Source organism: Struthio camelus, chromosome 20 (genome assembly GCF_040807025.1).
Source record: "Struthio camelus isolate bStrCam1 chromosome 20, bStrCam1.hap1, whole genome shotgun sequence".
Taxonomy (NCBI): domain Eukaryota; kingdom Metazoa; phylum Chordata; class Aves; order Struthioniformes; family Struthionidae; genus Struthio; species Struthio camelus.
The window spans coordinates 7398309-7412287 of NC_090961.1; the positions used below are offsets into that span (position 1 = coordinate 7398309).

General features: G+C 49.1%; 3 protein-coding genes across 6 annotated transcripts in view; 1 reads left to right on the forward strand and 2 right to left on the reverse strand.

Moving 5' to 3' along the window:
• Nucleotides 1-6820, reverse strand: PTGES2 (prostaglandin E synthase 2). 3 transcript variants are annotated; one of them, XM_068915382.1, is made up of 7 exons: nt 6478-6820; nt 4803-4997; nt 4068-4123; nt 3277-3429; nt 2521-2721; nt 2043-2160; nt 1-1277 (listed from the first exon to the last, which is right to left on the reverse strand). In XM_068915382.1, the coding sequence occupies exons 2-7, from the start codon at nt 4872-4874 to the stop codon at nt 1149-1151; spliced, it is 729 nt and encodes a 242-aa protein (XP_068771483.1). In that variant the 5' UTR covers nt 4875-4997; nt 6478-6820; the 3' UTR covers nt 1-1148. The 3 variants fall into 3 exon arrangements, with proteins under 3 accessions (XP_068771483.1, XP_068771482.1, XP_009683305.1); XM_068915381.1 differs by lacking the exon at nt 6478-6820 and adding an exon at nt 6070-6214; XM_009685010.2 differs by lacking the exon at nt 6478-6820 and adding an exon at nt 5387-5665.
• BBLN (bublin coiled coil protein) lies at nt 6584-12427 on the forward strand. Its single transcript, XM_068915383.1, has 2 exons — nt 6584-7533; nt 11160-12427. The coding sequence occupies exons 1-2, from the start codon at nt 7449-7451 to the stop codon at nt 11354-11356; spliced, it is 282 nt and encodes a 93-aa protein (XP_068771484.1). The 5' UTR covers nt 6584-7448; the 3' UTR covers nt 11357-12427.
• Nucleotides 12340-13979, reverse strand: part of CIZ1 (CDKN1A interacting zinc finger protein 1) — a 20070-nt gene continuing 18430 nt past the window's right edge. For both annotated transcript variants that reach the window (XM_068915379.1, XM_068915380.1), the window contains one exon: nt 12340-13086. In XM_068915379.1, coding sequence (XP_068771480.1) covers nt 12484-13086 — 603 coding nt within the window. In that variant the 3' untranslated portion in view covers nt 12340-12483. The remainder of the gene's footprint in view (nt 13087-13979) is intronic.

Consider the following 13979-nt stretch of genomic DNA (forward strand, 5'->3'; position numbering starts at 1 on the left):
TCATTTCTCCAAGAACCAGTTTATTTAAAAGACATCCCCTGTTTTGGGGAGGGGAAATTAGAACCGCTCCAGGCTGAGAATTAAGGAAGTTTAAGCCTGGGGCTGCAGAGAGGATCACCCGCTTTCAAACCTACGCTGTCTCTCGTGAAGACAGCGGGCCTTTCCAGCTAGTGCAGCGCCGTAGCGTTCGTATCGCACAGCGGCGCCTAGGGACGGCTCCTAGGCCGACTGCCCCAGCAGCGAAGCTGTTAGTCTTGCGTCACAAAACATCTAGAAAGCCCCCAGGCACGCAGGTTCCTCTTAATCCTGTTCTTTCCAGAACAGGAACAAAATCTCCCTGGAAATACCCCTGAAAGTCAGATTGTGCAAGACAAATATTTTAAATAATTCCTGTGCATTAGCGATTCTTCTGGGTAGGGTGTGCTCTCTGGGTGAGAGAGTAAGGTAAGAATTCACAGGTATGGCATAGGGCACATGAAGAGAAGCAGGCCTTTATCCTCACAGACCATACAGAATCAGGTATGAAAGAACCGTTTACATGGAAGAGCGAAAGCGTACAATCTGTGGAGCGCAGCATCTTTTCTGTCACGGGAAGGACGCCTCTCCCAGTACCGCGGACTCCTGCGGTTCCCACAGCACTAGGCTTGCAGGATGCTATTGCAGGAGAAAAATTGTCAGTTAAAAACCTGGTATCCAGTGCCTCAGTCAGGAAAACACTTCAAAGTGATATGGATGAGCGGAGGAAGACAGCCTGAAGCAAAAGCTGCTCAGATGTATCATATTTGATATGGCTGTAACATCTACTAGTCCAGAGAGGGGCTTGCTTTTACAGTGACTTGCTCTGAGCATGGCTCTTACCTAGAAGCAGCCCGTTTGCCATAATCCACAGTTCAATCCAAGCCTCTCCTTCACATCAATGTCCAAGATCCCTTTTACCTGTCCCTGTCCTTCTAAATACCATATTCAAGCTTATTCACAGCTGGACCCCTTCTGCTCACTGAGACTTACTGCTCTAAATGGAACAGTCTGTGTCTGCACGTCCACCCAGGAGGCGACCAGCCCATTTTAAACTCTGTTGAGAAATGAATTGCCTTTCCTTCTGAAGCGTTTTCCATGCAAGTATTTCAGGAAGGCAGCTGTAGTTGACATCAGATTACAAAGTCAGCTTTCTGAACGACTTCCTCCATGCGCTGGTACCAAGGTTGAATCTTGGTGTTAACCATCATGTCATCAAAGGCTTCCAGTCCTTCCATGACTCTGAGGACCCCATATACTGCCTGTGCCAGAGGATAAAGATTGAAAACACTCAAAATAGTCAACAGTAGAAAATGCCTCAGGGTACTGAAGCAACTATCTCAACATCCTAGCCAATAAGACTCTCTCCTTGTCATATCATCTATTCCGCCAGTCTGATAAGCAAGGAAGACTGTGAATGGGCAAACAGGTGGTAAGAATAAACATGTTTTTGTATGATGAAATAATAGGCAAAGGTCAGGAACTATCTGCAGTTATGGGGGAAAAAGCTAATCCTATCTCTGCATCAGTCCCTGTTATGAAATGCTTCACTTGCATTCCATGGAGGACTGCAGGGGGAGGAGAAATCATTTTCTGTTCTGCACTTCTGCCTGCAAAGGAAATTCCAAAAGCACTGAATCTCCTAAGTCCTGTGCAGGCCTGAATTTATTCACCAACATCCACTAGCCAGATCAGCGTCTCTGTTTGTAAACAGCTTTCATCATGCTCCCAAATGATCAGTAACATCCACCTCCAGATGCTCACCTCATTTGTAAAGCACACACTTAGGGAACATTTCCCCCAGAGTAAAAAAAAAAAAAAAAAACCACAAACGCTGCCCTGTGCAAGACGAGTATTTCCAAGTTCTCTTCATGTGGGGAATTATGTTACTTATAAGAAAAGGACACTGACAGTATCTCACTTAACTTACCTTTTTTATATAGATACATATTTACGATTTCACATGGATGAACAACTGGACAATCTTGTCATCTACCTAACTACAGATACAAAAATTAACCTCTTACCAAATCAGCAAGGTTCGGCTGGCTGCCACCCATGAACAGTCTATGTTTGCCAACAGCTTTTACCCACTCATTAACCGCTTCATATAAGTCTTCTCGGACATTATCTTGAAGGTGATGTCTAGGCAAAGAGAGAAAAATAGCGTTTTCTAACTAGTTTATTTCTTACTTTAACCTTTCAACATCTCTAATGAAGGACTGGTCCCTGCCTGGGAATTCAGAAGGTATTTCAGCAAGTGAAGGGGATAACTAATGAGTAATAGGTAGTACTGCATGCGTATAATAAGCACATCTTAACACAAAGAGTAGAGAGGTTCAGTACCTTCAAAGAAGTGCAGCTGTTACTCACATACAATTAAACGGTTTGGATTAAAACACTGAGGTTCTGCACTTTGACATTTGGAGCTCACAGCTAAGGAGCTTTAAAGCAACACGATGAGGAGCTATTCCTCTCATGTACGTGGTGCCCAGTGCTACTAACCTTTTCTTCAACCTCTTGCTAATGAAGAACATGGCAATGGCCCCCAGGTACTTGGCAAAGAAACCTTCCACAGTGCCAAACTTCCCCTCACGGACAATGTAATCAAAAGATGCCAAGGCTTCCCTAGGTGTACGGTAAACATTGGGGGAGATGAGGTGAACAAGCCAATCGTCTGCCCATTTTCTCCACTTCATTTCTTCCCTGCAGGTATTCAAGAGAGATTTTTCAGTGAACGAGGTGCAGACCTGGGGCTACAGGAGGCAGCTACAAATCACAGCGGCATTCACAGGAGATTGAGCCAAGCACGAGTGTATCACAAGCTCCCGCCTCGTCTTCTGCTCCGGTGACCTCTCTGAAACGTACTCAGGAGCACTCTTTGGCAAAGCTACTCCAATCTCAAACTGAAACTAAGACTAAGATAGAGCACTAGCTTCTCTTCCCATTATGGAAAGTAGAGCAGCAAACCCATTCATGGGAAGCTAGCATTCCTCTGCAGCAGACAGAAAAGCCAAAGAAAGAAACTGGAGGAATCTTAGGAGCTAGACAGTCCAGGTCCCACCATCACGGTCATGCTAACACTATTGTTTCAATTTGCGTAAAAAACACATCTCCACTAGCTACCAAGCAGGGGAGAGGGGGTGTGGCAGGAGCTGTCAGTAGCAGCTCCAGCAGGATTATACGTACGTACCCTCCCTGAGGATATCTGGAGGAGGCTGTGACCCTACTTGGGAGACCCAGAAACTTAAGAGCACTTACACTCTCACTTCTTTCATGGGATAGACTTGCTTTGTCTCCGTTTCATCCAACATGAGCCAGTACTTATTCCCATACTCGAATGTCTCCTTGCCTTGCTCAGTCACAGTTTTCATAGGAGGATAAAAGGACACAATCTCTTCTAAGCTCTTCCTCCTGAGGACAGAAGCATAGTACCTGCTCTGGCTGCTACACAAATGTGCAAGAGCAAAGACATATCAAGAGAGATACACTTTAAAATGCATTATTCTAAAAAGAAGCACGAAGTACCAAATTCTATTTGAAATGCGTTTGAAAAGGACTCTGGAATACTTACTGGCAAATAACATTATTATTAGCGTACATTACATTTCTCTTTGTCAGATGGGACACAAGTGGAAGTTTCTGCAGGCATAAAGCCTCCTACGATTCTCTAATGTTTTGCAACTGGGGTGCAAGGACAGCGCGCAAGCACAGCAATTTGATGGCATTCTAGATGTTATAACTAGCCAAAGGCAAGTTTAGCTCTGGGACTAACCCTAGCCAAGGCTTAAGTAATCTTTCTGCAAAGAGAATCTCACAGATGAAAGAGAGTTCTGAAAGGTAAAAGCTGAGCTTTAACACACACACCAACATATACGTGGGTTGTCCGCACCGTCATAGGCTGGGGATCAGGTCAACTGATCCAAACACCCAAAGCTTCAAACGCTAAGATCAGTAGGATACTAATGAGCTAATTGCTGAGCGTGTTCTAAATCTCCAGTTTGCTAGGGCCATTCAGATTCAACTCTTCTCCCATCAACCTGTTTTCTTACTTGGAAATAAGATAGGTCTTTATTGCACTGATGATCACTGAAGAATCGTTCAATTGCTGAAAAACAGAATTAAGACAAATTTTAAAAATAATTCTTGGTGAAATTGAAAAGGAAAGTTCTTCGGAGTCTTTACCCCAGCATTCTGAGGCTCCAAGTTAATACTGTAGTCCCTTCGTCCCCAAGCATTTCCACAGGTAGTCCTACCATTGCGCTCCCTTCTGCGATTATCACTTCTGAGTCTGTCTTTCATTCTGACAACAGGGGACCTGAGGGCAGGTATCCAGGCAACACTAGCAGGTTTGGGGTTTTAGCTCTTGGCAGCAAAGGAGGGAAAGCAACGCTGGGGGCACACGGACACACATACACACACTTAAGTCTTCAGTTTTCTTTAGACCTCATCCTTTTCCCACAGGATCTAAGCAGCTCCCATTACCCTCTGGTACCAAAAAAAAAAAAAAAAAAGAAAGTGGGTCCTGCATAAGGGCTATCGGGAGCTACATAATCACTGGATTATAGAGTCATTACACAAAACAACAGGTCTTGGAAAAAGAGAGACAAAAAACTCTAATAAGGCCAAGCAACAAGAGATCACGAAGCAAGGAACAAATCTTAGGCTCCTGAGAGAATAAAAGATGATACTGTATGCGACAAATGAGAAGCATAAATCTCCAAACCGTTGCTAGTGGGGAAAACGAAGCAAGCTTTCAAAACAGTTGAAACCATTTCCCAACTTACCAGAGGGCTTCCAGCATTGGCTAGCAGGATGGGCACCTTTCTGTAGGAAGAGAATTTGATCTCTTTCCTCATTATTGGGTTCACTTCCACAATTTCATAGGGCAACCCATGATAATCAAGAAAAGCTCGGACTTTGCTGCAGAAAGGACATGTTTTATACTGGTAGAGGGTGAGCTGCAGGCTCCCTTCAGGCAGCTAGGGAAGGAAGAGAGCAGAAGTTTGTATTTCCTACTAAAAATCTGAATATGCTATCTTCTTTCCACCTTTATATTAAAATTGTAGCTGTTGACGTTCAGTTTCAACATCTGATCATCAAAATATCCTGGCTAACGGATGCTTTCTTCAAATAGCATTACAAACATTCACCTCCTATTGGGACCAAATACCTGTTTTTCAAAATATTTATTTAGCCTGCTGAAACTCCCAGTCATAGCAAAAAGGCAGTTAAAAATCTGACGCTTTGAACCCTTTACAAACAGTTCTGAAACTAAAGAAAAACACAACAGTATTTTAACAGCATTTAAACCAAACCAAAACACTTCTCTAAAATAGCAGTTTTACCCACCACTCTCTCTGAAGCCTACCGAGTGGGGGAGAATGGAAAGAGACGCTCTGTTCATCACGCTACAGAGAGCCGCAGCGGTACCCCACAGCACAGTTGATTACAGAAACACGGTGCTAAAAACCTGCCAGAAAATAATGACTTCAGGCGTGCAACTGCCGAAGCTCAGATTCCTGGGAATAACCAACCTGTGCTTAGGTGGGGACAGGGAGAACCGGGGGTAGGACAAACAGCAAAGCATCAGGCCAGGGATGCTTCGCAGCAACACCGCGGTACTCCAGCGGTCTGACCGCCTGCGCTCACTGCGGCATGCGTTACGGAGCACACGCAGCCATCTCACCTTGCTTCTCGTGTGTAATTGGTTTGGTTACACAACCCTCCATGGGTGCCGGACAAAAAAAAAAAAAAAACACCAGCTAAGAGGCAACACTCCACCTCCCCCCAAGCTCTCCCTTTCTAACAAGGGCTCCCTACAGCTCCTCACTGAGGATAAGGCCGCTCTTTCCTTATTTTAAGCCCTCTCCTCGCAGACGCTAGAGCGGCAGCGGGGCGCTGGGGCGGCAGAGCCAGCGGGAGCTGCCTCGCGCCTCCCCCGAGCCCGTCTCCGGAGGGGACCCCCCCCGCCTGGGGCCTCGCAGCCAGCCCGGGGCCAGGGAAGGGCGGGCGCCGGGGGCGACAAAACGGGGCCCGGCGGCGGCGCGTTACCTCAGCGGCCGAGTGCTCCCGCAGGCCCTGCCGCGCCACCTGGTAGAGGCCGGCGCCGCCGCCCAGCGCGAAGGCAGCGCCCAGCAGCAGGCGGCCGCGGCCGCCCGGCCCGCCGCCGCCCCCCGCGGCGCCGTAAGCGCGGCGCGGAGCCCGCAGCCGCCAGGGGGGCGGCGGCAGCAGCGCCGCGACCCGCAAAGCCCTGCCGGCAGCGGCGGCCATGTTCCCGGCGCGGGCGGGCGCAGTGGGGGGGGGGGGGGGGCCTTAAAGGGACCGCGCCGCCGCGGGGAGGGGACGGCCGCACCCCCCTCACCCCCCCCCGCTCCGGCCCTCCAAAATGGCGGACGGGGCTTCGCGCTGAGGGAATGAATACAGCAACATCCCTCCCTCGTGGAGTGCTGTAAAACCCACGCGCGGGGCGCTGTCCTAGGGAGCTTCTGCGGCGACAGGGCCAACGGCTCTACGCGCCCAATCTTCCTGACGGTCGCGCTCGCTTCCCCCGCTTAGGGCAGGGCGTAACGCGGGGTCCAGCTCAGCAGCACGTAGCTGCGTTACGCTGAAGACGGGACGCGAGGCGGCTGCACCGTTAAATCAGGACGTGACCTTTCCTTTCTGCTGCGCCCCAAATACCCACTGCGTTACGGGGCCCTCAAACCAGCTTTGCCTCAGGCGCACTGCTCGACTGAGTGCTCTAATTGCAAGTTATTTTCATCCCGGAGACAGCTCCCCGAGGACGAAAAAATCACGCAGCGATCAGATACCCTCGGGTGGGGCTAACGATAAGGAAAGGCAACGAAAATTGCGCTTATTCTCTCGGGGAAGAGAAGGTTTCAGCGAGGGGCGGCTCCTCACAGGGCAGGGGGGCCGCCCCCGCGCAGGCCTGCGCCCGCGGCACTAAAAGCCATCCCGGAGGACGAGCGCGGACGGTGCCCCCGCTGTGCCGGGTATCCGCCGCGGCGGGGCGGGCCGAGTCAGCACACAGCTTCGCTTTTGGGGAAAGCACCCCGGAAAGGGCGGCTGCGGGGCTGCGCCGCGGCGCGCCTCTCCCCGCCCGCCCGCGGACCGCCCGCCGCGCGCCCTGCCGCTAACCACAAGCTTTAGCCCAGCGCCGGGCGGCCGGGCTGCGTGACGAGCGGCGGCGCGGAGCTCTCCCATTGGCCAGCGCTCCGGCGCCCCGCCGAGCTCAGCGGGCGCTCCGCCCCCGGCGTTCCAGCGCGTTCCAACGCGCGGTCCCGACGTTCCAGCGCGTTCCAACGCGTTCCAACGCGCGGTCCCGACGTTCCAGCGCGTTCCAGCGCGTTCCAACGCGGTAGTGGCGCGCTCCCGCGCGTTCCAACGCGGTGCCCGGGGGTTCCGACGCGCCTTCTCGGCGTTGCAGCACCATGTCGGGGCCTAACGGGGAGCCGCACGTGGCGGCGGGCGCCGCCGGGCAGGACGACGAGGACGGGGACAGCTTCGGGGAGGAAGGTGCGTGAGGGCCGCGGTGTCCTGCCTCGCTGCCCGGCCGGGCCGGGACCGGGGCTGGGCCGCCCTGCCTGGCTTTGCGCCTGAGGAGGCCGCGTCTCCTCCGCAGCGCCCGGCCCCGTGGCGCTCCTCGCGGTGGTGTTTTTCCAGATTTATGGCTGCGCGTCGCTGCCTTGGGGATTAGCGCTTGTCTGTCAGCTCTGTTTCTTAGTTTTTGGAAGCCAGACCTAGCGCTTCTCAGGACTCGTCCTGTGACCTCAGCAGCTGCACGCGCAAAGGCGGAGGAGATGGTTCCTTCCCCTCAGTGTGGCACGGCAGCTCCTATAGATTGCTTTTTTTTTTCCCCCCGTGTGAAAAGAAGATTATTCAGTGCTTTTGCTAGCGTACAGGCTGTGATGACCGTGTTCAGCTTTTGAACCCGCAGGAGAGACCGCTTGGGCAGAGCTGGATGAAATAGTCAAGGATGGAAAAACTGTGTTTAATGCAATCAGCTTGGCAAATTCCACTTTCAGTCATTTCTGCAATGCCTAGGTATGAAATTTTTGATACTGCCGTGGCCGGTTAGACCAAAAAAAAAAAAACTTTTGGAGGAAATGAGAAAATAGCAGAGCTCAAAGGGGTATGTATGGGTCATTCTTAACATTGGAAATCTTTTGAAGCGTAAGCACATAGCTACTCTCCTCTTGAAAGTGGGGAAGAGCGGAGCTTTGCTTTCCCTTTCTCAAAAGACCACTGAGTTTCCAGCAAGCACAGACCTGACCTGTGTAGGTGAATCTCGTCTTTCTGGCTGATCGTCCCAGTGACAGAAGGATCGTTTCTGTTGCTGCAGTACCCCAGGAGCAGTCACGGCACTGCGTTATCCAACGGTGATTTGCGCTTCCTACTTTTTGAAGAGCTAAGAGATGCAGTGGAGGCGATGGAGAAAGTCGCTAAATCAAGTCTCCGCATTAGGCTGGTCTATTTGTAATTAGCAGAGGGTTTGTGCGCGCTCTCTAGTTGTAATGATCTGTAGATATTTCCTGGTTTAGTTGAGGTGAAACTGTGGATCGCTTCTTTGATCTCAAGCAGGAGACCTTATTTCATGGCAACTGTTACCATAAGAATGCAGAGAAGCAAAAAATGTGATTGCCCCGCTCCTGGTGAACATCTCCATTGGGAGAAGTAGTTAAGTGTCTGCAAAAATACACGAAGCTTGCAACTAGCAGAAGACAATCAAATTAACTGTTTTTACAGCTTATTTTAAAATAGTTAAAATTTTTCCGCTTCCCAAAGCTGCACGGTTTTTATAGCTTTTTTTTTTTTTTTTTTTTGAGCATTGGGCACCAGAACAATTAGGCTTCTGTGATTAGAGTTCTTGACCTAGTTGATGAATAATGTTATTTTCTTGTCAGAAGTAGTCATCGTATCTGCTTGAGATCTTCTCACCGTTTAACTGGAACATGCTGCATCACACATAGAACAAATACTATGCTAAAGGAGCGCTGTAACTCCTGGACATTCTGGTATCATATACTGTGAAGCAGAGTTTACAAAATATTGATGACTGCCCCTTTTTTGGAAAGAATTTGTGTTTGTGAAATTCGTTTTTAAATGGAAGGACATCAGCTGTGCTCTTGCTCGTAATACCACCTCTGCATATACCTGCAAGGCCAAAATTTTCTCTTATAAACATGCTTAAGTGCCACATATGCACTTCTCCAAGCAATTAAAGGCTGCAGCACTGCTCTGAATGGCTCCATCAAAGTAGCATAAGAAAAGGAGGACAATTCTCTTACAATGAAACTCATCCTCCACTATTAGTAATGCAAATAACTGTAATACTTCAGTATTCACAGTTATTTTTAAAATAGTTGTACTGTAAACTGTGGAAATAACTTCTCTCAAAGAGCATCCAGCTCTACCACTGACCTCTGCTCTCCTTGACCTGTTCCCAGGGTCATTCGGCCTTGGGAAGATGCTTTTTGAAAGCAGCACAGACTGCTGATTATTCACTAGAGGCAAATCACGCCCAGTAAAATCCTGCCAGGTCCCCTTACCTATCTCAAGATCTGGCCTCTTGAGAACTAATGTCAGTGTGTGTGTGCGCTTGGTGTGAGACCAGTTAGAAAATGATAACTTAAAAGGAACTGACTTTATTCATAAGGGTCTGGTGTGCGCTGGGGGCTCTGAGCGCTTTGCCCACAAGGGCGTCGGGGCTCAGCAGCCGAGAGGAACGAAGCTGGGCTGGTGAATTTTCAGCATGGCTCAACCCTCATCCCCTGCAGCTCACTAGAAGGGTGCTCAGAGCAGTTCTGCCTCCTCCTAATTTCCCTCTTAGCTCAGAGCACCATTCCAGCCAGGTGCTGTGCGCGCTTTATACTTGGCTCTAATGCTCTCCCAGCTGCTCAGAGCAGCCTGGTGGAGAACAGCCAGCCCCCGCTGGCCAGGTGTGGGCTTATCCCACTCACTCAGGCCTCTTCCTCTCCTGCAGCCCACAATCCCCACAGACTTCAGCCCATCGATCAGACTGCTTGATGCCTGCCTCCTGTGCTTGCTCAGCCTGTGCGTCTTCGGAAGGGACTATGGGACTGGTTCCGCCTGAGGTCTCCTGTAACCCCTGGGGTTTCAGCTCATGCCAGATTTCCAGTTCCTAAGGAACTTGTCAGCAGAGGTTTATCTTGTCTGGTTTTGCAGTGTGGCTTTTTGCTTTTCTCTTAAGATTGCATGAATGTTGTTTGGAGCCATCCAAAAGCAAGTGTTTTATCCCAACAGCACAGCTATCTTCATCTGATTAACAGTACTAATACACGTTGCTGCGAATTGCCATTGTATTGAGGCTAACAGTTCTGTTCTTGAAACAAGCGCTTTAAATAAAAAACTGCAACTAGGGAACCAACTTCAGTTTCACTATTGGATTTGTCTTTTAGGTTGCATAGATCTAACAGCATCATTTTGAAGGAATAACTTCCTCTGGTTTTAACCTGAACTAGCCAAAGTCTTACGAAAACTGTATGAAAACGCTCTGGTTGGATTTGGTGTTCCACAGTTATTTCACTTTGGAAACTGATGCGGCTGCGTGGCATCTTTAGGTCTCATCCCAGCTTCTGCCACAGTAACGGCTCTTCTGTTTTGGCAGCCCGATCCAAACCAGGCCCTTGTGAGCCACATCCCAGCCTGGAAGCCTTAAACAAGTAATTTACAGAATGTAAACTCTCTGACATGCTGCCAGAATGCTTGCATCCTCATCAGGAAAGATGATCCCTAAGGCCGCTAAAAAGGCTAACTTGTCCTTGGGATTTATTTAGTTCTGTGGCAGGGTGGATCCCTGCACACTAGCTGTCAGCCTGGGGTCAGCTATTTATGTAAGAGATCAAAGGCTGTCAGCAGACGTGCCCAGAACGTGTTTCACTCTGCACAGGTTATTTGCCTTAGATCTTGCTACCAGTCCTCGTCCTCCAGTTTCCCATTGGTCTTGTTTGATCAGTGAACACAACACAGGCAGGATTCAGTTGCGTTTTACCTCACCCACCCTGTGACAGGTAAGACATGGGCAGAATGCTGTAGGCATGTTTGGCAAGAGCTCTTGCTGCCTTAACTGACTGCAGTAATAGTACTTACGTTGTTCAGTCTCTCATTTCCCTTCCCTTTAGAATACGCAGCAATAAACTCTATGCTGGACCAGATCAACTCCTGCTTGGATCACCTGGAGGAGAAGAACGATTATCTACACGCCTGTTTGAAAGAACTGCTGGAGTCCAACCGCCAGACCCGCCTGGAGTTTCAGCAGCAGCAGCGCGAGCAGCAGGACATGGAAGACGATGTGCAGGGATCAGAGCCTGCCATCTAGTTTACGAGCCACACACTGTCAGTTAGTATCACTAAGGGGACATTTACCGGTTGCTGGTTTAACATAAAACTTGAATAGAGGAGTACCTCCTGCCTGTTATGTGTCCCTTCCTGTGGTTGTGTCCTGCCATTCACCTCCGTGTTCGGCAATGTTCACGTTAGCTGTGATGTAAGAAATAGTGGCAGACATCTTAGACCAGGCCTCTTCTATCCCCTTCCAGGCAGATGAGACAAGCCACCACTGTGATGTTTTTGACTGTCATAATTGGCAGTTGCCTGCCTCTTTGAGCTGTCATTAAGGTCTCAGGCCTTAGAGAGAGGCATAGCAGACTGGTTAGCTCCCAGCACAACGCCAGCTGTATAGAGAAAGGCGATGGGGCCTGCCCGCCCTGGGCTGTGAACAGAGTCCTCCCTGTACATTTTGACAAGAGTATGCATGAGCTTTGTGGTCTGAAACCTTGTGAACGTGTCAGGATGGCCGGGGGCCAACATGGTGAAGCGAGTCTTATTTCACTGTCCTACTTTTGTACAGTTAAAGGAGTTTTCGGGGAAGTTAAGGAAGTTATTTATTTAAAAAAAAAAATCTGTTTCATTAAAAAGTTTGAAACAAAATCTGTTCCTGAAGTCTCCGATATGAAAATAGACTGTCTTAAGTCTTGTACTGTTAACAGATGACAAAGATACACATCCTTGCCTAGCTCAGGACACAGTCCTGGTCCAGGAGCGTGCATCCTTGAGCGAGAACTGGTCTGAGGAACAGAATTGGACATAAAATCTGCAAAAGAGCTGCCCTCCTTCCTGGAAAGGAAACAGAGAGGAGCTACAGAGGATTCTTAGGGAAAAATCAGATTACATCCACCTAATTCCTGAACCTTGTCTCTATGAAGATCAGATCACCTTCTTTCGGGTTCAGCAACCCAAGTCTCAGTCTTTCCACAGAACTACTGTATTCCAACTGTACAAGTAATAATCAACACCATCCTGTATTAGACACGCTAAAGCCAGGCTTATTTTATTCTTAAAATAAAAACAGCAGTAAAGTTGAAGGTTTTCGCTCTATTAAAAGACTCCGAAAATAAACATTTCCAGCAAGTATCATGTGTAAAGGGCTTTCCCCTTAAGGCCATTCTATCTGGGTTTGCGCCTAGTAGAGCGCCTGCACCCAGCAGAGGTAAGACTGGCTGCCTCACCTTTGGTGAGGGAAGAAGGCTCAGCTGCTTCCTCCTGGCCCGTGTTTGCTGCCTCACTCCATTCTAAACCCCCTTCGCTCCCTGGATTCTGGCAGTTGTCTGTGCCTTTACTTTGCCTGGCTCCGTTGCCGCCTTCCTCCTTACACGCAGTGTGTCCCAACAACTCCCCTACGGTGCTGCTCTCTTCAGGGAGCAAGCAATCGGCACTAGTGGTAGTGGACTTCTCCTCCTCCTGTAGATTTCCTTCTTCTACGACCATGACTCCACACGTGTCGTCAGTCTTGCTGGCTAGGCTTTTGTCCTCTGCTACAGAGGTGGCCAGCCCATCCTTGCCCTCTGAAGACCGTGAAGCTTCTTGCACTGCTGACAGCTCTGTACCTTCCTTGCCTATCTCATGATCAGCATTCATCTTCTTGCTGGTATCAACAGCTGCAGTAGGAGGCTGTTTCTGATCACCCAGCACCTGGGAGCTGGAGCCCTGGGAATGCAAAGGCGCCTCGGGGTAGGCAGCTGTGGCACGATGCCTTGCTGCCTTGTATCTCTGCAAACATAAATAAACCACTGTGAGAGATGGGCTCAGCCCAGTTACTGTCACTGCAGCAAGTAGCAGCTGGTCCTGGAAAACCTGTATGAAGACAGCAGTGAGTGACAGCTAGAATCTGCAAGGGCGCATACTGTCTCGGCAGCTCTCCTGGCCTGGCTGCTGAGCCTTTCAAGCAGAGAAAGGTTAGCTCCTGTGAGGAAAAGTGGTGATATTAAAAATTTAACTCCCTCTTGCATTAGTTAATGTTGAACAAGTGCATGATGTGGCTCCTGAGACAAAATCATCTTTTGGCAACTAAGGGAGGCATCTCAACCAGGGGCGTTGTAGATATAACAGTAAAAAGGAGAGCTCTTGCTCCAGCTACCGCCAGGATTCAGCTCTGGACATGTACCCTGGACACATGAGGGCATGGTCTGTCCTTAGCTAGAGAGGAATGACTTAACATTTAACAGCCACAGCAAGATTTAAGTTGAAAGCTTAAGATTTTTCATTCTGCTGATATAATTTGTGCAGTCACACTGCCCTTTGCACCAGGATCAGAGAGCCCTTCAGTGGAGCTGTTGACAGGAATACTAGGATGTCAAGAATATCTTCTTGCTACAAGGTACTGAGGTTCTCTCTAGAATGCAGGTAAGCAAATTATGAATAAAATGACTCATTTACACTAGCTGTCATGGTGAACCAGCAGAGGTCTGTAAAGAGACAAACATGGCCAGTCACTCTGGACTGGATTTCAGAAAAGCAGTAGCTCTGTAAAGTATCTGACATGCAGCAAGCAGCTGGTCTTCAAGTCCCAGACAGATTTTGAACTAAGGGAACGAAACACGGCTTTTTCTCTTCCACAGCAGTTCCCTTCACCATCAGCTCGCTTTCAGCTTTCTGTTAAAAGG

Bases quoted from the DNA above. Each gene is read 5' to 3' on its own strand.
- PTGES2 (XM_009685010.2), bottom strand. From the start codon at position 5,422: ATGAACAGAGCGTCTCTTTCCATTCTCCCCCACTCG. The intron at 2,161-2,520 runs GTTAGTAGCACT...CTCTTTGCCTAG, and splicing joins AGCAAGAGGTTGAAGAAAAG to ACATCACCTTCAAGATAATG. The intron at 1,278-2,042 runs GTAAGAGGTTAA...CCTCTGGCACAG, and splicing joins AGCCGAACCTTGCTGATTTG to GCAGTATATGGGGTCCTCAG.
- BBLN (XM_068915383.1), top strand. From the start codon at position 7,449: ATGTCGGGGCCTAACGGGGAGCCGCACGTGGCGGCGGGCGCCGCCGGG. The intron at 7,534-11,159 runs GTGCGTGAGGGC...CCTTCCCTTTAG, and splicing joins GGACAGCTTCGGGGAGGAAG to AATACGCAGCAATAAACTCT.